The sequence below is a fragment of the Saccostrea cucullata genome, unplaced genomic scaffold (genome assembly GCF_032062105.1).
Source record: "Saccostrea cucullata isolate Sc308-1 unplaced genomic scaffold, CSIRO_AGI_Scuc_v1 ctg854, whole genome shotgun sequence".
NCBI lineage: Eukaryota > Metazoa > Mollusca > Bivalvia > Ostreida > Ostreidae > Saccostrea > Saccostrea cuccullata.
The window spans coordinates 316,728-338,796 of record NW_026934639.1 but is presented as its reverse complement, the minus strand read 5'-3'; the positions used below and the strand labels follow the sequence as shown (position 1 = coordinate 338,796).

The 22,069-nt window shown below is 32.6% G+C and overlaps 1 protein-coding gene across 5 annotated transcripts; it reads left to right on the top strand.

Annotated features, from left to right (window-relative positions):
- Nucleotides 1-9,325: 9,325 nt before the first annotated feature.
- LOC134241110 (alpha-1,3-mannosyl-glycoprotein 4-beta-N-acetylglucosaminyltransferase C-like) lies at nt 9,326-20,918 on the top strand. 5 transcript variants are annotated; one of them, XM_062723197.1, is made up of 5 exons: nt 9,326-9,385; nt 10,880-10,980; nt 11,334-11,386; nt 16,895-17,015; nt 20,115-20,917. In XM_062723197.1, the coding sequence occupies exons 2-5, from the start codon at nt 10,884-10,886 to the stop codon at nt 20,813-20,815; spliced, it is 972 nt and encodes a 323-aa protein (XP_062579181.1). In that variant the 5' UTR covers nt 9,326-9,385; nt 10,880-10,883; the 3' UTR covers nt 20,816-20,917. The 5 variants fall into 5 exon arrangements, with proteins under 5 accessions (XP_062579181.1, XP_062579180.1, XP_062579182.1 ...); XM_062723196.1 differs by lacking the exon at nt 9,326-9,385 and adding an exon at nt 9,476-9,629; XM_062723198.1 differs by lacking the exons at nt 9,326-9,385; nt 10,880-10,980; nt 11,334-11,386 and adding an exon at nt 11,418-11,612 and having other exon boundaries at nt 20,115-20,918.
- The last annotated feature ends 1,151 nt before the right edge of the window (nt 20,919-22,069 follow it).

Below are 22,069 nucleotides of genomic sequence, written 5' to 3'. Positions count from 1 at the left end.
ATTACCTACAATATATTTAATTTTACTTCAAAATCGGCTTGCTTATTCCGATTTCGTTTTGATATGATATTCATATTACAAGAATTGATATGAAATAAAAATATTCTTTGATATTTATCCACCTTTTCAAAATAACAAGAGGGACTTTTCAATTGTCTTTCAATAACAACACTCCTCAATTATTACAGAAATGTTCTTTAATTGATTCTAAGATCTATATCATTTGATTTCTCCTCTTTCAGTAAGGATACATAATTCAGGAAAGCAATATTTTCTATTGATTTTTAATTTACAGATCCACAACACATTAAACTTTGGCTGTATGTTAGTATTTATTTAAGAATAATGACCTGAGTTACGTCATATTTGTTTATACTCCTATAATTCCTCATTTGACTTTGTATTCATGTGTGTAAATATGTTTCTGTTTATTTACCTCATACACAGTTGTACGGTTACAGAGAAATTTCAAAATAAGTTCTTTCCAACTTGTAAGATTCCATAAACTACATATGTAAAGCTATCTACTGATTTTTAAACAATTAAATGTTTTAAAATTAAAAAAATTTATATCTTATAAAAATTTATATTTAAACTTACTCAAAATCAGATACTGCATGATTGAAATTTATAGAGATAACGAACTGTATTCAAGCTCAAAAGTCCATCAATTAAACATATCAGGAGAAGAACTTTAACTTCAGAGTGGGTTCAGATGCCTTGGAGGAGTGAGAATCCCCTGCCAAATGCAACCAGTGAACTCCTTGTCAAGATAGAAAATTAACAGAAAAAATCGTGGATAATTCAGTGTGTAAATAATTGCCAAACAATTTGTATGAAAAACATAATTCAGTATTTGACTAAATGATTGAATTTACCGACAAGGTAAACGTATCGACAAGAATATCAACAGTCTCGTTTATTTTGTAATAACATACGAAATGATGACTTTAAACAAGGGTATTAGTATTCTTGTATCATCAACTTGTTAGTGAATAATTTGCCTTGTTTAAGAAACCGTTTAGAAACGTAGATGTTCCTGCGTATCTTGTTAACTGAGAGATATAAAAATCATATGCGGGTGATAAGGGTATATTGCTGTATAGTCAAGGGAAGTTGACGATTGAAAAGTTAATGACATCACGTGTATCATGGAGTAAATTATTTTCAAAGAGACAATATAAAGAACTTTATTGATTTTCCTTTTACAAGAAAAAATTAACTATATAAATAGCAAATACGCTCTTTTATGAATGCATTTTTATCTTGAATATGACATAAACTCGAAACTTACGCTATCTAGCTCACTATCTAGCTCCCTATCTAGTAGAGATTTTCTAATCAAAAGTCTCTTGCATGTCGTTGTTGTTGTTGTTGCAAACGTTTCACAATTCCATCCTCAGCTCTATGATAAACGTGATGACTAACTTTTCTATCGTCAACTTCCCTTACTTATGCAGCAATATATCTTCATCACCTGCATACGGCGTTTATATATCTCAAATGATTCGATACTCAAGAGCATGCTCTACGTATGAACAATTTCTAAAAAGAGGTAAATTATTGACAAACAAGTCATTGAAACAAGAATATCAGCAGTCTCGTTTAAAGTCATCATTTTGTAAGTTCTTTGGTCGTTACAATGACCTTCGTTCAAAATATATTTTATTCATTGAATTGGATTGAACAGCAGGCATAAATGCCTATGATCGTTCTCTCCATAAATATTACAATGACCTTGTCAGCAAAAACAATTTATCATTGAGTAAATGCCGACTGACGTTTTTCATACTTATTGTATGTCCATTATTTATGCACTGAATTGACGACAGATTTTTCCGTTATTTCCCGATCATGACAAGGAGCAAACGGCGGGTGTGACCGGTGGGCAGGGGATGCTCACTTCTCCATGACACCTGATCCAACCTCTGATAATTTAGAGGTCCGTGTTTGCTCTCCTCCTATTTTGTATTGTTTTATGGACTTTGATGTTGAATACTGTTCGTTATCTCCATATCCTTCACTACTCCAGAACCAGTGGGTGAATTTAAACCAAACTTGACAAAGTGTATTCCTGGTAATCATGGTAGAAGGGAATTAAAGTTTGTCCATTTGAATGACTACACCTTACTAGGGGAAATGATAAAGAAAGAGTAAATATTTTCTTAATCACCACTGGGCCAGAAAATTCGAATTTTTGTAAATGCTTTCAAGATTTAATTTTGTTCAAATCATGACGCCAATGTAATAATGATTATTATTTATATTGTAGCATCCTCTGCTGGCGTAAATTCTAAATTGTTCAAATCCTTACCCTTTAAAATGGCGATCAGTTTCATTGAAAGAAAGTATAATATAAAATTTAAAATATCCACTTACAGAAAATGCTTTCAGTCAGCTTCGACTAGGTGATCTGAACTATTTATTGTAAGGTTTCAAACTGAATTTGAGCATTTTGACTTGTAAATGCTCAAAGTTTCATTCATTTAAAAATCAGTTCACTTTCAAACCTCTTTCCCAAATGTCATCTATATTAAGTGTTAATCAGGGAGGGGTAAATCATTCTGTAAGATGAGAAAGAAAAATGAAGATTTCGTTGTACATGTACTTTCTTTTTTTCTCACCGTGGTGGATTTTACTCTATACTACAGACTCCACGCAGGAACTAGTTGGGGGGAGCTTCTCTTCAACACCTGTACCTTATAGACTGAAATGACAAACTTTCAAATACCTTTTTCCCAAGTTTTTAAAGTCCTATTTTGATTGAGCATAACACAATAACACAATTGTCCCGACTCTAATAGTTCAAATATTAAACAAGAGGCCCAGGGGCCACAGCGCTCACCTGAGCACATCGGCTAGGAAAAAGCACAAATCAGATCAGAACTAAAAGTTTACTGAGATTGGGGGGTTGAATTTTAACCCCCCAGGGGATCATGATTTGAACTAACTAAAATCTACATTACCTGAGGATGATTCCATATACATGTAAATATTACTAATCATGGCTTTGAAGTACTTGAATAGAAGATTTTAAAATGTTTCCCTATATATTCCTTTGTAAAACTTTGGTTGGCCATTTTGACCCCACCCTACCACCGGAGGTCATGATTTAAACAAAGTTGAACCTTCACTACCTGAGGATTATTTCACATGAGTTTCATCTTTCCTGTCTCAATGGTTCTTGAGAACAAGATTTTTACAGATTTTTTCCTATATATTCCTATGTAAAACTTTGGTCGGCCATTTTGGCACCACCCTACCCCCGGGGGTCATGATCTGAACAAACTTGTATCTACACTACCTGAGGATAATTCCGCATAAGTTTCATCTTTCCTGGCCCAGTGGTTCTTGAGAAGAAGATTTTTACAGATTTTTTCTTATATATTCCTAAGTAAAACTTTGATCGGCCATATTGGCCCCACCCTACCCTGTGGGGTCATGATCTGAACAAATTTGAATCTACGCTACCTGAGGATGATTCCACATGAGTTTCAACTTTCCTGGCCCAGTGGTTCTTGAGAAGAAGATTTTTTAAAAATGCCATTAATTTTTAACAAATTCATGATTATCTCCCCTTGGAAGAGGGAGTGGCCCTTCATTTGAACAAACTTGAATCCCCTTTATTCAAGGATACTTTGTACCAAGTTTGGTTGAAATTGGTCCAGTGGTTCTTGAGGAGAAGATGAAAATGTGAAAAGTTGACGACGACAACGACAACGACAGACGACGGACAAATTTTGATCAGAAAAGCTTACTTGAGCCTTCGGCTCAGGTGAGCTAAAAATTACGAATCAATTTCATTATTAAGCACTAATATGACTTGCAACAGTTTCCTCTAAGTACATATCCAACGAATATTTTAAAATAGAAAGAAAAAGGCATTTAAAAGTACATTTGAATTGAAATGAACCAAATCGATTTTTCTGTAAGCAGAATTGGCTATAAATACACCTCTTGGGCCTTCAAAAAACATCTCGTATTATATCAATTTTTAACAGATAAGACTCTCACATACTCAGGAAAAAGGGTTGAGTCATCGATAAAATAATAGTTTTTTTAGCGAGTAAACTATTTTCTAATCATTAAATACCTTGTAAACATTTTTTAAAGAAACAGGTACCGCTGCACTGAGAATAGGATTTTACGATTTTAGAGTGACTTATCTTATAATTTCCTAAAATTTAAATTTTGGGTTGAAACCCAATGATCTGAACCATATACATACATGTATATAGGAAGGTTTCAAACTGCATTTGGCAAATATTGACTTGAAGACACCCAAATTTAACAAATTAAAAAAATCAATTTACTTTCGAACCGTTTTACCTAAGTATGGTCTATATTAAATATTGATAAAAGTGGAGCATTTTTCATTATATGGCTCTCAATGTGCTTCAAGGTTCTTTGAACTTCTCAGAAAGGTCTAATTAGAAGTAGAAATTTTTATCCCGAAAAAGCATTTTTAGATTCCAATGTTTATTAACATGATATGAAAATAGAAGTAATTCATGGAGCTTTGCAAAGAACATTGAAGCACATTGAGAGGCATATAATGAAAATTGTTGCATGAAAATATTTAATTTTCAAGCTTCATTTAAAGACTTTTTGAATTAAATTATAAATTAAAGAGTTGTCCTTCCTGGCTAAGGGTCGGGGTCCCTTAAGAAATAGAAAGAAAGAGGATGATTTTGTTCTAATTGAAAACTCTCACCGGAATGGCTCCTACGCTATAGTACAGACGCCAACAGGGGAACTGGTCATTGGGGAAGAACCTACTAGTACTCTTCAGCACCAGTGCTAAATATCATTAAATTAATTATATCGATATAAAAATGCAATATAACAAGTTTGACATGTATATTACTCATTATTAAAATTGTTTAATTGATACATGTAACTTTCCTTTAACTTATTTGAGATCTACGAAAGTCATACAAATATTCAAATACCTTTTACCCAAATTTTTAAATCATATTTGAATCGAGCATTACACAATTTGTCCCGACTTTAATGGTTCAAATATAAAAATAAAAAACAATGACGAATCAATTTAATTATTTATTACTAGTATGACTTGCAACATTGTGTTATAAGTGCATAACAATGAAAGTATTTTACAAATAAAAAGTTGAAGGCTTTGAAAAAGTAGATATGGTATTGATTTATCCACATGGATGATGATTTAAGCAAATTTGGCCATAAATTCAGTCGTTGGAACTTGTTGAGAAAATTTGTTTCATATTTGATTGATTTTGAACAGATAATTATAAAACCAATTGAGGATAATTTTTTTAAACTGCATTTGATGATGAATAGCGTGAGTCTGTGCCTCAGTATTAATCATGCATGCTTAAATTGTGTAATGTTTCATTTCAAAGGGAAAAAAGGAATAAAAACTAGAAAATCAAATAAAAATTGTATGAAAATAGAGATATATCAGCAACCGGGGTATTTTCTGCGGAATGTCATTTAGGACTTATCAAGTATATTTTTGAATTTGATTTAACAAATTGTTGAGTTTGTTATAAAGAATTTAATCGTTGTAACAATTACTTTGAATTCGTTGAGAACGAATTCAAAAGTCTGTTATGATGAATTAAATTCGTTAAAACCAATTCTAAAATTCGTTATGACGAATTCAATTCGTTGCATCGAATTCAAAAAATCAGGACCTTTAGAAATATTTATACGAATTCCATTAAACGATACAGTTTTTCGAATTTATTTTATTACATTAAACGGTTTGAGAATTCATTTAAGAATTTAAGATTCCTTTATCAAAGATGAAATAACCTTAAAAGCAAAGGTTACTAGTTGAATTATTGTGTCAAACATAATAACAATAGTACTGCGTGATTAGAATTTTATTTGGCTGAATGGGCCACGGCCGCTTAAATGCAGGAGCCGAGGCATCAATATACTGCCTTTTGTAATGACATCCTTAGAAAAAATGTGAACTCTGGGCACAGATGTCCACTGACTAGTCCATACTTAAAAACATTATTTAAAATGTTGAAAAGGAGTTCAATGAGCCTACTGGTAAGCCCAACATATGCATGCCTGGCGTGAACTGCTGGTATGTAAGGTTGCTCCAATCAGGCGGCCGTGACGAGGGATTCGTTGTAATGATGCACCTTGGCTTGAAAAATACAATCTGAAACGATAAATAATACTCGGCAGGAAAAAAGAAAAGCAGAGACAAAAAACTGTGAACAAATCTTCGGAGAAACCATACAAATGTGAACTATATGAGGCCAATTTATATTGAACTTAACATGCAATTCTAAAAATCCTAGTCGACCCTTGTTTGATAGGGATGGGAGGGTAGGTAAAAGTTTCAGCACAGACTGATGACGAATAAATGCCGTGACGTCAGAGTTCCCTTGCTAGGTGCTACTAATATCCCCAAACTATAAATGGAACTGAAAATACCGTACAAATTGCTGAATGAACCCAGTGCATTTTCGACCAGATCAGATCGCAATTATTTATTTCACTTTGATAAATAGATTAATAGATTAAACCTTTAGTGGTTAAATCTCATTATAACTCAGGGAAAACTCTATGGGTTTAAAACAAACTAGAGGCACTGTGAGCACGGAGCTCACTAGATGGTAATCCCACCTCCAATATGATTATAATGGCGAAGTCCATGTTTTGCTGAATTCGAAATAAGTGTCAAATCAAACTGTGAAATAGGAGGTGCACAATTGCATTATGTTATAGAGAATCTGTTAAAACATCATTAAATTTTGTTCAGTGGTATATGAGGAGTTGAGAATAATATACGGGTACCCTTCAATATTATCCATGTTTTGCTATGGGAAACCCAATATATGTGTCCGATCAAAAAGTGAAATAGAGAGTCACAGTAGCACTAGTTAAAAAAGATTCTGTGAAAGTTTCATTAAATTTCAATCAGTGTTATAAAATTTTAAAACTAAAATGTATGATCATTTTCAAATATTAATTGACAGCTTCAGATATCATATCTAAAAAGCTAAAGTAAGTTAGGCCTCTATCTGATGGTTCATTTGTTTACCCCAATCTCCTTAATTGAAAAATATTATTTGCGTTAAAAAAAAAGTTAATGCTGCAAACAACATGGATCTTACAGCAAAGGTTTTAATAATAAAGATTTTAAAATCCACTTATTACTGCATAAAATTACATGTTTCTCATATTTCAGCCTACATTTATGATTGATAATGTAGGTAAGAAAAAGTTATCAATATCCTAAATCCAGTAAACAAAAAGAATCATGAAAGGGGTAAAAAAAAATTCCCCTTGATTATCAGAGCGGGGATCAAGTGCCCAGATGGAGTAAGCAGCCTCTGGCCAAAGGACACGTCCGTCACACCTGTCGTAATCTTGTGAACGGAGAAATGCATCAAATGGTATAAATCACTGACCATACAATCGATGGGAAATACGACACAGCGATAGGAAGAATGTCCTAAAAAGTCATTTTCATAACCATCAAATTTACGAAATGCTGAATTTAAATACGATTGTTAATACTCTGTAACGAAAATTATTTGATATTAGCTTGTCGGTTTGAAAATCGGGAAAACAGAGAAATCTGTGAACAAAATTGAAACAGAATATCATTCTAACAAAGTCTTTGCAATTCAAGTCTTTGTAATTCAGGCCTTCTTTGCAAATTTCCAAATATATAGTTATTAAGGAAAACTAGTAGTACTGCCCAAGTTTGTAATTTAACATCATTTTTGCTTTGTAATACCGACATTTAAATACTAGTAATTCTTTAGTCTAAACAGTCACGCGGTAAGCAAATTCAGTCTCTCATTAAGTCGAATAGATGTATTATCATTTACCATACCAATTGTCAGGTTCATTTTTTTCACACTGAATTTTTTGTGGATTTTTTGTTTCCTTGATCATAATAAGGAGCACAGAACAGGTTTAAGGATTTCTCTTTCTCGAACCCTGATTCCTTCTCAGATGAATTTAGAGACCCAAGTTTGTTCTGCTCTCAATTTGTATTTATCCTTTGGAGCTTGATTACTAATCCTTATTTCTTTGTAAAGGTTTTCGTAAATTCCATATGCATCATAAATAATCGTATAAATATATTTCAAGAAAATAAAAATGAAAACACATTGAACTGATACGATTAAGTTTATTAGACTTGTTTTAAATTATTTTCGTTATAGCCAATATTATTTTTTTTTTAATGGTTATCTAATGCATGCACCTTTTTGATTTTTTATGATTAATTAGGTCTCGACGAAGCTGAATTGCATTTTAAATACACTTATTACCTTATTTTCTGAAACGGATCATGGTTTTAAAGTGGTGTTCTAATAAAATTATTTAATTTTATTTCAGAAGAGAAAAATCATTATAGGCCCCTATTCACAAAGATTTAACACGGACGGTGTTAAGTTCAATCACTTTTTGAACAACTGGCCCCAGATAACTAAGGAAAAACGCTTTCTTTTATGAAATAAGAAATTCATCAATAGTTTAAACATAATGAAACTTCAGCCTCTGTGAATTTGATCTAAAATATTTCATTTAAGATGTGACAAAGGCATTTCTATACCCCTCGCTTGAAAGTGGGAAAGTATATAGTGATAGGGATGTCCGTCTTGCTGTACGTCCGTCCGTCTCTTACGCTTAGGGGTTCCATCGCTTTTGGGTACCCATCTTTTATATCACTGCATGAAATTAAATGAGATTTTTACGGAATATTTGTTATATAATGTCATTGTGCACTTCCAATTTCATTATTTTTTTTATCCGACTCATATATTGGGTTTCCCATTGCAAAGCAAGAACACTGCCATTCTTTAATAATATTGAAGGGTATCCATCTCTTATACGCAACTACTCCTATGCCACTAAATAAAATCTAATGATACTTTCACAGATTCTATATAAATTATCCTCATCTCATGGTTTTTAAATCTCATTATCAAATGGAGGACGTTGAGGCAAACTTAAACTGATTCCCTGGGTTCCTGTAGGTGTTGGAAGATACCTCGCTTCTAAACAGATAGCAATTCAATAGTAATCATATTGGAAGCAAAGTTGCAGTTAGTTTCATATTTTTTAACCCCACCCCACGCTACACATACACATCTTAGGTAGATATTGATTTTTTTTTGTCTTATTCAATTTTCTCCTTGCCGAATGTTCAATACAAATTATGAATAAGTAAAGTAATGTGCCAAAAATCTTCAATGACAACATATCAGGAAAAACTAGGAATAAAAAACGGATGTTTGTTATCTAAGGGCTTTTCCTGGCCGTTCACTTTTCAAAAAGATGTGTAAAGATAACTAGGCCATAGTGCAACAAACATGTATTAATGCTAATACGCCTTTTATATTCTTATTGCAGCAGTCTATTTTGTGTAAGTTTAAACAATTAACTGTGATTTAATTTCTTTTTTACAAATAATTTAACCGTCAAATGAGTGCTTTTAATGCACTCATCTGAATTTAGCTACTTGTGATGGCAATTGACTGGATATGTTTTAATCATCACTGTGTGCAATCAAACGCTGCGCTTCTTTGATGACGTAATGTCTTTGTTTAGCTTCATCTTGTTTCAAACAAGGTAAATTTTTAATTTGTTGTGAGAGGGAAATTTGCAAGGTAAGTACACTGATTGCTTATATCTCTTAGCTTGAGTATTTCAAAAATGTTAAAAGATTCTTTTTCTATTTCGATTTTTAGCCTTCCTCTTGCTCCATGAGCCACAACCATTAAATGAGATGATACTTAAATCAAAATTGAGTTTTTTTTGTTTTGTTTTTTTCACTTTTTTCACTTTTTTTATTATCTTGACTCTAATATCAAACCTGATGTAAAATCCTTAAATTGTTCAAATCTGATGAAAATTAAAAGTTATACTAATTTCACATAAGGAGTTTGACATAAGGAAACCTCATACTACCATATTAAGACCTATCAATGTTTGGGGTTTTTTTTTCGCTTTTCATTCACTGTCACTGACTCAGTTTGTTTAGTTTTATTCCACGAATGATCATTTTCATCTATAATTTTGAAATAAAATTCCACATATCCGTCATAATCGAGGACCAAATAAAGCTGTTTTGAATTAACATTTCTTCATATCAGTACTTTTAATGAAGCCCTTCTTGCTTTGAAGAACAATTCGCCAGGAAAATGCACTCGAATGTTGTGGTTTGAAATAAAATTGGCATGTGAATGAGTATGTTTATAAATTAGCAAATGACCCTTTCGATCATCTTGTCAAATCAAAAAGAACAAATATCAGTTCATCCCTGTATACAAATGTTCTCCTCAGTAACTAAATGACCCCGTTAACCCTCCATCAATCCCCGTTATATCAATAAAATGATATTTACAAAAAAGCTGAATGTAATTGTAAATGTTTCTTTGATAAATTAATACATGTTCATTTATTTTTTGCCCAAAGTGTTATGTGATTGAGGAAATTGCTCAGTTTAGATTATCAATCGATCCATAAGGTGTCGTTATAAATTTTAAGTTCATGGCCAGGTCCTGCACTCGGACATCTTATATTATATATATATATATAGGTTTTTATTCATTATACGTGTAATAGAGAACAGGGCGGACAAGATGCCCTTGTCTCCAGGATTAACTTGCTCTTTTTATATGTTTTGTTTGTATGAGTATTGTAGTCATGAGATATTTTAAAAATTTCATCTAATCTGTAAGAGCACTGCTACAAAATGTATTTATGTGTAAAATATCCACATTATCGAAAACAAATCTTAGTTGTCAACTGTAATCGTGAATTCACCATCCAATCAAGTCACATCAGTTTTTATACCTTCATTAGTCTATATTTTATATTTTGTATATCTTCAGTTTTGTTAACTTGTTACTTCAAGGAACATGCGACTTATGCCAAGGAATAAGTATATTGCTCTCTGCTTCCTCGCCATTGTATTCATGTTGATCACCATGCTAACTGACTCCAGTCGAAACCTCGGTATGTATGAATTCATGAAAGGAGATGGATTTCAGTTTACAATAATTTAACAGTTAAAAATAACTCATGCTGGAAAATGAAATTTTAACGACTAAGACAATGTTTTAAATTATTATCGGTAGTCTTTTTTTTCATTTTTAGTGCAGTATAAATCGGGTTTAACCATTTATGGAGTTTAAATGGGTATGAAGAGCGGCACATGAACATAATAACATAGATACCTTACACATGCTTTAAACCAATTTTTTTATATGAAATGCACAGGTCTGAATTTATACTAAATTTCATACAATATTCTTTCTATGCATGATTTGATCATGTCTATTCACTGAATCTTATCAACATACTTACAGGAAACATGAGGACGAAATGGATCAGTGAAATCCAACAAAGAGTAATGCTCAAGGTAAGTGCATGTAATCAAATGAATAATACACTTAGACATCATTGCTTTATACGCAGCCCTCATTCTCATTTATATTTATAAATTTATAACTTTTCTCCTGCCGAAAAAAGTAAATTTAAAATGTCATTTGTATTTGCCAGTGAGCCAAATTTAATATGCAAGAGTCAAATCAAAACCCAGAAAATTGGTCTGAAAATTATTCAGCCAAAACAGACTAACTGATTAAGTTAGGTTTGTTAACAAAATCATTATAAAAAACAAAGAATCTTCAAATTACTGATTGCTACCGAGGTTGTTGACATTTTGTGGTATGAACTTATTTATCAGTAGCCTGCTTCGGTTCAAAATACTGATTGTAAACAGAGCATGCTATTGGGTATCAATTACTATATGAGACATAAGCTCAATATATAGATACTAGTTGGATATAACTGTATGTCGAGTTGAAGGGTACAGTACATCAGGGGGTCATCATCTTTTGTAGGTTTTTGTTAAAGAAATTCTTCTTCATGAGGTTTTAAGGTAGGATTCTTCTATGGTTTCTGACTGGATGAAATATTTCAAGTACATTTGCTTATATGTGTTATATATATTTAGGTGTAAGAGGTTTGAAAGACCATATTTTTCTTTCCTCATAATTGTACAACTTTAAATAGAAATGGTAAATCGCGTTTGAAAACTAGCAGGGCCTATATTTTTGGCGGAATGGTGGCGTATGAAAATATCTTCTTTTCTGCCTCTTAAAATTATTATAGAACAATGAATTTAGTTATAATTTTTATACAATCGAAGACTTGCAGAAATTTTCAAATGTAAGTTTATTTAATAAGGGACTAAAGTTCCTATTTATATATCAAATAAATATTAATTTTCAAACAAACTAGAACTATATTAGCTTTTATAAGCTTCCAATCTGAGGACAGATTTGAGCCAAAATCCGTAAAAAGTTGTTTTTTTTCTCTTAGTAAACGATCAAAACTTCTCGTTTTTGTATCATTTTGAATTTTTATGTGACAACTTTACTATATGTGAAAATGAGAAAAAAATAAATATAGGAAGCATATGAAAACTAGAGGTACTGTGAGCAGTAAGCTCACTAAATGATACCCCCCCCTCCCATATGGTTATAATGGTAAAGTCCATGTTTTGCTGTGGCCGGGAAACTCAAAATATGTGTCGGATCAAAAAGTAAAATAGGAGGTGCACAATGGCAATATGTAATAAAGATTCTGTGAAAGTTTCATTAAATTTCGCTCAGTGGTATAAGAGGAGTTGCGGATAAGAGATGGTTACCCTAAACCGTAACAGACAGACGGACGTACAGAGGACGAACGGACGGACATACTGATTACAGTATACCCTCCCACTTTTCAAGCGGGGGGTATAATAACAAATATATCCTAAAAATTTAAGAAAATTAGAGAAAATTTAGATTTGCCAATATCTATCTTATTAAAATTATTAATGTCAATTTGGTTCATTTTATAGGTCTTTTATGGTAGCATGTTTCATATGCAAAAGGAAAATATTCAATCTTTTGAAATACAAGTAGGGATCGCATAATTGGCAACAGTATTTTTTTTTATTATTAATGTCAAGGGAAAAGGTAATGATGTTGACCTGACCTTGCCTCTAATATAAAATGGTCAAATTTTATCTCACTGAAACCAGTGACATTGTCTTCCTGATTCTGTGAAAATTTCATTAATTTTTAAATACAAGAAATGTGAGAAGAATCCTACCTTAAACAAAATTAGTTAATAAAGGAGCGCAAGTATAAGCTTTTGTTTATGATTGACAACTTGAAAAAAAATTGTTTTTAAAAGGAGGAAAGGTTCATAATGTGTATCAAATCATACCTTTTGATGGTATTGACTTTAGAAAATTTGGTAATTCTAAATGTTCTATGGAGTTGATAAGGTTCGCATCTGATTTTCACCATAGAAATAGAATATGCGAAGATGATGTAGCAAAATACCTGTAAAAGAAATTCCTTTCCAGTTTTAATATTTTTGTAAGTAGTGAAGATGTGCTAAATAGATCATAAATAGATAGGATTATTTGTTCATTGTATCATATAAGGGCACAGTCAGATGCCTGCAAGACGTGAAGTTCTTAAACTGCGCGACACCAAAACCTGTATAATCCCAGATCTACTGGGATACAAAGTTAGAGTTTGATCAGACAGAGAGTCGAATTGCGTTCTGTTGCACAGAAAATGGTAAAGTGGTAATGAGTTAATTAATTAAATGTCAGAATTTATAATCAATTACATTGTCTTTGACCGTTTCAGCTGTATACGACTAAATAAGCACCGATATAATTTTAAAGCTGCATGGATTTACATTCCTTGAATTTCCCGATTTTGGAATATTCCTAAGATTTCATTGTTATCGTGAAGGTGGGTTACTAGATGTACATAAGTCGAGAAAAGGATTTTCTAAAAATATAATTTGTATCAAATTAATGAGCCTTAGGGCCTGTGCAATTGAAAAGGTTTTCATAACTTTCAAAAATATTTGTAAAAATTTAAATATTATATTTATTGTAATTAGGTAAACAGTTTGCTTGCTAGAATTTAATATTCATCAGTAAGGAAGAAACATATTTTTAAAAGATACGATCCATTTCACATGCCTGTGTATTTGGAAATTACATGCTCTGTATTTTTTTACTACTTTGCTTTTTCTGGTAGAACGAATTTTATAGGAAGATTAAATAAAATGTTCTTAGTTAGGGCTTAGTTCTTAGAAGAAAGCTCAATTTTGAAAGAGATCCTATCAGCATAATGTTCTCCTTTGGAGGCACATCACTGATTCCGATTTGTATCAGTTTAAAAGTATTCTAAAACTCACGTATTTTGTCTTCTGGATCAATAAGTAATACTGTACTAATAAGCGTTGCTGAGATAAATTGAAAATGGATTTCAAACTAGAATTTTAACCCAATGATATCTCAAAGTATCTATGAAATTACACCTTCAGTGTCCACTGTCGGGGTCCACTATTAGCAATGGAAAAAAACCCTAAAATTTGCTAAAATTGTGTTGTCAAAAAATGGTGTGAAAAATAAATAACAGGGTGGTCATGTGTTACGGACTGAAACAGTGAGACGATGACATGTACAGTCATAAAAGTTTTTACGAAACCTTCTTGAAGTATTGCTGCAAGTGTATATGGATGAAAATAAATTAATTGCCTCATTTTCATGGGGAAAAAATAATAATGAAATATTTCGTTCGAGAGAAAAAACTGAATTTCAGAATATACCTGATTTTTACAAAACAGTAAAGTAATTTCTATGAGAATTTGATCAAAAAATTATTTTAAATCCTTGTATTTTTTTTTTTTTAGAAATTCTTGAAAATGAATGTAATTATATGCAGTTACAGAATATCTGATCATGATATTATGTTTCTATCTTGCAAAGAATGAAAAAGAGGGTGAACACGTTACCAAATTCGAACTAAAAATTTCTGGCAACCATACAATATTTGATTTTCATATTATTAATATATTATATACACTAAAAGAATTTGAATATATATTTTTTGTTTGTATGATTATTGTAAAGTACTGGTAGTACTTTGCATTAAATGAAGATTTGCAGCTTAGTGGATTTTGCCCCTTTGATTTAAAAAAAATAGCAACACTTTTTGTTTCAATATGTGAAAAGATGAAAACAAAAAATTATCATAATTTTTTTTTTCAACCGATTTCAAAAAATGAAACTGTTTTTGAAATGGTTTTGAAGGCTTTTAAACAAAGCATTGTTTTTTAATCTGAGAAGTGCTTTTAAAAATCATGTTCCATAGCTACCACAATACGATCAGCAATTGTATTCTCTGTCACTTTCAGTACTTTAAAATAAACTCTCTGGAAAAGACATTTTAAAATTGTCATTGGCTTAAAATACACAAGGACATTTATTTTAAATATTAGTACACAGTGAGCTTGAGATAAAGATACCAAGGAGTCTGAAACATGTTTCATATTTGGATTTTTGTACTAGAAGTAGATCTTAATGGTACTCTAACAACAAAAATTTATGATAAATGAGATGACTTTTATTTTTCAATTGGGTCAACTTTCCTTACTTATGCAGCGATATACCCTTATCACTTGCTTGCAAGGTTTACATCTCTTAGTTGATTCAATATGCAAGCTCAATAACATGCTCCTCATATGAACAGCTTCTAAACGAGGTTAGTTATTGACAAATATGTTGATGAAAAAAGACTTTAAAGTCATTATTTTGTAAGTTCTATGGTCGATACAATGCTTTTGTCAGCGAAAAAAATTTATCATTAAACCAAGTGCTGATTGTCATTCTCCTCATACTGATTGTTAGGCCATTAATTACACATCGAATTATCGACGAATTTTTCTGATTTTTTTTTCACCGAACATGATCAATGATCTTTTCAGCACATAAATCTAAAATTAAGTCAAATGATGACTGATGTTTTTCACACAAATTTTTAGGCCATTATTTACACACTGAATTGTCAACGGATTTTCCCGTTATTTCTAAGGCCTGTGTGACAGGTCTGCAAGGGATACACACCGTCCTGGCACCTGATCCCACCTCTTATGTTTAGAGGTCCTTGTTTGATATGCTCCTAATTTGTATATATTGTTTTCTTTTGAGCTTAAAAGTTGTTCGTACCTCAATATATTTATTCATTAGAACAATTACTTACTTTGTGAGAGGGAAGACAACGGGTTTGTAATTATAAACTATTCCATTACTACTGGTGATACCACAAATCAGGGTCAAAGAAGAGCCATAGCATTTAATTCTTGTCGATTAGAGAATTACTCCGCATTCATGGCCATCGAACAGAAGTGAAGGAACTTTTTCTTAAATTGCCAAAACCTGTCGTGACACGGTCTAGGCCTTTTTTTGGTCTCATCTAAAGGACTAGTTATTTCATTTTTAAGTGCCGAACGTATAGCGCAGGAACATTTGCTACCTACTTTTTATCGACTAAGGTCTATCGCGGCCGGGGCTCGAACCCACAACCTTCCGATCACGGAGCAAGCATTCTACCAAATGACCATCCATAACGGTCAATGGTTGATAGAATGGCCTTGTTTGTAAGTACAGCCTTTATGGTCAAAGGTGTGACCGATCAATAGAGAATGTCTACCATTTAACACAAGTTTTACTTGGCTTTGCTCACAATTGGTATGGCTAAAATGGAGTTTGTTTTTGGCATTGTCTCCTTTTGTCAGCTTTTATTTTAAAATATTACCAAGTGTTTCTGAAATGAACTGATTCCATTTTGTCGTGTTACTGTTACTGTTATTTTCTCCCCTTTTATATTGGTACTTTTACACTTGCAAACAATTTTGATTCGTTTTAAATTCGTCTAGTCACAGTTTTGATTAAGATTTTCTTTGAATTCGCTCCTTTTCAAATTCGCCCAATCGAGGTTATGGCGATAGGGGAAAATAAAACGGGTGCAAAAATTTCTCTGTATTTATTATATATGTACCATTTCAGATGAATACGTCAACATTAAGCCAGACTGACATAAATCTACGTAGTCAAAATTGGCAGGAAGCATACACCAATATTAATAGAAGAGAAGCCCTTCTTTTCGGAAAATTTCCCAGCAAAATGGGTCAGTATTTTTATTAAAAAGTTTTACATTTTCTTTAATGATTTTTCATGAACTTTGAAGTACCGCAGTAATTGAATATTTAGTTGTCAAGAAAAATTATTGACCTTCAATATTATAGATGTTCCCAAAATTGTGCAGACAACTCTGAGAGAACGAGAATTTACAATTTTTATACAGATTTTTTATCCAAATGCGATAACACATATGAACTGAATGCTACCAGCTTTTATAAAGACTCTGTGTTATTCTTCATTACTTATATAAGCAGATCGTGAATCCAATTTAGAGCAAACTCGCCATTTAGTATTTTAGGGTTGTGAGAACTAAAACTTGTCCAAATGAAGGATTTTTAAAGGGGGATTGCCTAACTATATTATAAACATATGTAAAAGTATCATTATTAAACACTAGTGCAGGGTACATGTATTTCAAAAATCAGCCATACAGTTATTTTTGAATAATTACCTACGTGCTTTTATGTGTAAAATTCAAGTTGATGAATTTATGTCTCTTAAATTATAGATTTTTAGGAATCACGGAACAAATCCCTGTAGAGATCCGATTATCAATTTTAACTATAGTTTTTTTTTTCATTTTTATGTCGACACGATATATCACGGTGAGCTTTAAAGAAAAGATATAATAGAGAGGCTGTTTTATATTTGGATATTTTGCTAAAAAAAAAAAAGATCGACTTCAATGTTATCTAACAACAAAGCTTTATGATAAGCGTGATGACTTTAACTTTTTAATCGTCAATTTTTCTTACTTATGCAGTAATATACCTTTGTCACCTGCATACGGAGTTTATATATCTCAGATGATTCGATATGGAAGAGCGTGTTCTACGTAATGGCAGTTTCTAAAACGGGGTAGGTTGGTGACAAACAAGTTGATGAAGCAAGAATATCAGCAGCCTCGTTTAAAGTCATCATTTTGTAAGTTTATATGGTCGATACAATGACCTTGTCAGCATATACAATATATCATAAAAGTGACACCGTGACGCACAAAGGGGAAAATTGACAAATGTAGAATTTTTGCATGACCAGTGTATAATTTTATTCTATTCCTAAAAGTATTAGGTTTCAGAAAATTACAGGTTTCAGAACCTAAAAATTCTATTTTTATGGAGAAAAATAAAAGTAAAAATAATTTCGGTATGCCCCATAACGAAAATATTGCTCAATACTTCTTCTTCCCTATTGTACGCGTGTACAGAAAAGTTGAATAAGTTTCCATAGTTACAATGGTCTCAAGTACCTAGGAATTAATGTAAGTAGACCAAAAATTTTGATGCAATCTTTTTAAAACGTTGTTAGAACATATTTCTCACCTTTGCATGCTCCAGCTGAATGTTGTTTACAAGTTTGAGATAAAAATAAAAGTGGCGTGACCTTGACATGTACACGAAAACGATTCAACCTTTGTTTTTCCGTCATATATATTGATAATTTTTTTACTTGCAGTTTAATTGTCATATCTTAGCTATATACTCATTAGTCTTTCTCTGTGTGCTACAAATATCGGGGAAAAAAACACATGATTTTGACTCATTGTATTACTTTAAGTCAAATACTGACTGACTTTTTTCATCCTGATTGTTAAGTCATTATTTAATAACAGCTAGAGTTGTCGACGAATTTTCTCGTTTTTCCCCGAACATGACAAGGAGTGTGACCGATGTGACCGCTCAGCAGGGCATGCTCCCTCCGTCATGGTACCTGATTTCACCTCTGATGTTTTGGAGGTTAATGTTTGCTCCGCTCCTAATTTATCATGTTTAATGGACTTTTTATTTATGGAGATAACCAACAATTTTCAAGTTCAAATGTCCTATCATATTATGAGATTGTGTGCCATGGAAGAGTGAGCATATCCCGCCGACCAGTCAGTCCCACGATGTACGTGTACCTACACATGATCAGGAAATAACGTGAAAATCAGTTGACAATTCAATATGCAAATAATGGCCTAACAATGAGTATAAAACCGTCCGTCAGCATTTCCACTAAATGATATATTGTATTTGCTGGCAATGTCATTGTATCGACCATAAATTTTATTGAATGATGACTTTAAAAGAGACTGCTGATATTCTTGATTCATCAACTTGTTTGTCAATGACTTACCTCGTTTTAGAAATTGTTTACAAGGACAGCACTTTTTTGCGTTTCGATTAAATAACTTTTGGCAGATTTTTAAATTTGATTTTTAAGATTACAATGCAAGTATAAAAAAAATTAAAATGTGCAGCTTTTGGATATTAACGATTAACATTCAATTTTTGCATGATCAAATTGTCGTTCATTATTTATTAGGGAGACCTTAGTTACACTAAAGACCTTAGTTACACTAAATTACATTGCTGTTTTATTTTCATGCGCCCGGATTGATAGATCCGAGGCGTATATTGTTTTTGTCCTGTCTGTTTGTCTGTTTGCCTTTTATCTGTTTGTCTGTTTGTTTGTCTGTGTCTGTCTGTTGTCAACTTTAACCTTCGCCATAACTTTTGAATCATGAAAGATAGAGACTTTATATTTGGTATGCATACTCCACCAATGAAGTTCTTTCAAATGACACCAAGGTCAATTACCTTGTGACCTTTACTGTGACCTATTTGCTAAAAATAGCTTTTTCGAATTTTCGCAACAACTTTTGAACCATGAGAGATGGAGACTTTATATTTGATATGCATACTCCACCAATGACGCTCTTTTAAATGAAACCAAGGTCAATGACCTTGTTACCTTGACTGTGACCTTTATGCTAAAAATAGATTTTACAAACTTTCTCCATAACTTTTGAACCATGACAGATAGAGACTTCATATTTGGTGTGCATACTCCACTAATGAAGTTCTTCAAATGACACTAAGGTCAATGACCTTGTGACCTTGACTTATCTTCTGAAAATATTTTTTTGAACTTTGTTGCCGTCGGGCGCATAGTGTTTCACAAACACATCTTGTTCATTTAGTAGACACTCAGTTACAACTGCTGTTTTATTATTTAATGAGTAGACCTTAACATCTCTCTCGATCGATCGATCTCGATTTAGTGCACTGTCACACTTAGTTACTTATTTGTACTATTACAGGTTTCCTAACCATAGGAATTCCTTCCGTCAAAAGACGCAACATGACCTATCTCGAGAATACACTTCAGTCTTTGGTGTCAAAAGCATCACCAGAGGATCGCGGAAGAGTAATTATTGTGGTGTTTTTGACTGATAGTAATCACACTTGGGTGATCCATCGAGCCAAGGAAGTCTACAAAAGATTCAAAGAACATGTAGATTCCGGTTTTATACAAATTGTACATCCACCACACATCCTTTACCCTAACTTCCGGTTGCTGGAGCGCCGGTTCAATGACAGCCCGGAGAGAGTGGCCTGGCGGAGCAAGCAGAATTTAGACTACTCTTATTTGATGACGTACTCACAACCTCTGTCGAAATATTACCTACAGTTAGAGGATGACGTCATTGTTACTAATAATTACACACGTAAACTGAAAGATTTTATAAATAGAAACCCAAACAAATGGCTTTTCTTGCGTATGTCAAAACTTGGATTCATTGGGCTTCTATTTAAAAATTCTGATTTATTGAAAGTTGCTGAATTTTTACGTATATTATTTGACGAAAAACCCTGTGATCTCCTTATAAATGATTTACGTGTCATCAAAGGACAAACAAAAGATATATTACTGTCTCCCTCCTTATTTCAACATATGGGTGTTATTTCCTCTTTAAAACATCAAATTCGGCATGTCAAAGATAAAACATTTAAGGATTAATTCTTTTATTTCTCTGCGTCTCCAAATTATCATTCTCAGTCAATAGAGACAATTATTCCCTTTTTGAAAGTCAAAGAAAAATGAACAAGGAAAAGCATTTTGTGATGAATTCAGTTCAACGAAATATAATGCTATTACTTCATATAATTACTGTTTTATTACTGAATATGTTTCTAAAAGTATAACAGACTTCCGTTTTTTTTTAATTTCAGTGTTTTTTCCATTTCCCAATAAAATCTGTTGCTTTATATTTTGACCCTATTTATTTTGACTTATTAGCATTTCTAAAATTAAAATTATAATGTGTACTTGATACATGACATGTACGTTGTATAAATTTCCTGAGTTACTGTAGGTTTAAATCTAAATGTTTTAGATTATTCTGTCAAAACGTGTTGGAGCAACTGATTGGATGATTGGAATAAAATGGAATAACCTGTCCTCCCTCAAACTGTCAAAGTAGACTACTCTAAAGGGTATAAAAATGAGACTGCACTGAGTTTCAAGAGTGGTGATGCTGACGGTAAGCCGAATTAAAGAAGTTGGGAAGGTGAAGAAGGCGGACACAAATGACAAGAATCCTGGGTACTTGGGGGGGGGTGTCTGTAGAAGATCTGAATTAGTTTGGAACACTTTGTATCCGCTATCAATAGGAAACGGTGGCAAGGTAAGATGAATGGCAGAAGTATAAAACGTACGCTCAACTAGGACCTTAGGTCCCCTGCTCAGTTCACGACTATCGGGCCTGTTTACTCCGCTACAAAATGTAGTGCGTTGCATACGCAAAGTGAAAATAGAATAAATCGTAATACTGTGATGCCTTGATACAGTGTAAAAAAAAACTATAAAATTTATTTTTGTCAAAGGAATAACCATCTGATGTGTATTAGAAAAGACAGAGGGGGGAGGGGGTTGCTCAGCAACATTAACTGCAATATTATAAGATATATGATATACAAGTTTAAGAGTTTAACATTTATGGATTATGTTGGGTGACCTGTGGTCTCCCCTATGATTTTATTGTTCCATGTAAGGTTATAGTATCTATATAACACAGTGCCTTACCTCTGATCTCCTTACTAATAGTAAGCCGACGGTCCAGCCGATCACTATTAACAAGCTAGGGGAGGATGAAGATCTTGCCCCCTATCACCCCTTACCTCTTCATTTCGCTCGGACTTTTCAGGAATAATTATTTGTTAATAAATTATCTAATGTCTCCTTTGTCTTCCTAACGAGGTCATCCTTCATTAG

What these genes read in the sequence shown, in the direction of transcription:
- LOC134241110 (XM_062723197.1), top strand. Translation starts at nt 10,884, where the DNA reads ATGCGACTTATGCCAAGGAATAAGTATATTGCTCTCTGCTTCCTCGCC. An exon ending in TGACTCCAGTCGAAACCTCG is followed by an intron (nt 10,981 to 11,333) that starts GTATGTATGAAT and finishes ACATACTTACAG; the next exon opens with GAAACATGAGGACGAAATGG. An exon ending in AACAAAGAGTAATGCTCAAG is followed by an intron (nt 11,387 to 16,894) that starts GTAAGTGCATGT and finishes GTACCATTTCAG; the next exon opens with ATGAATACGTCAACATTAAG.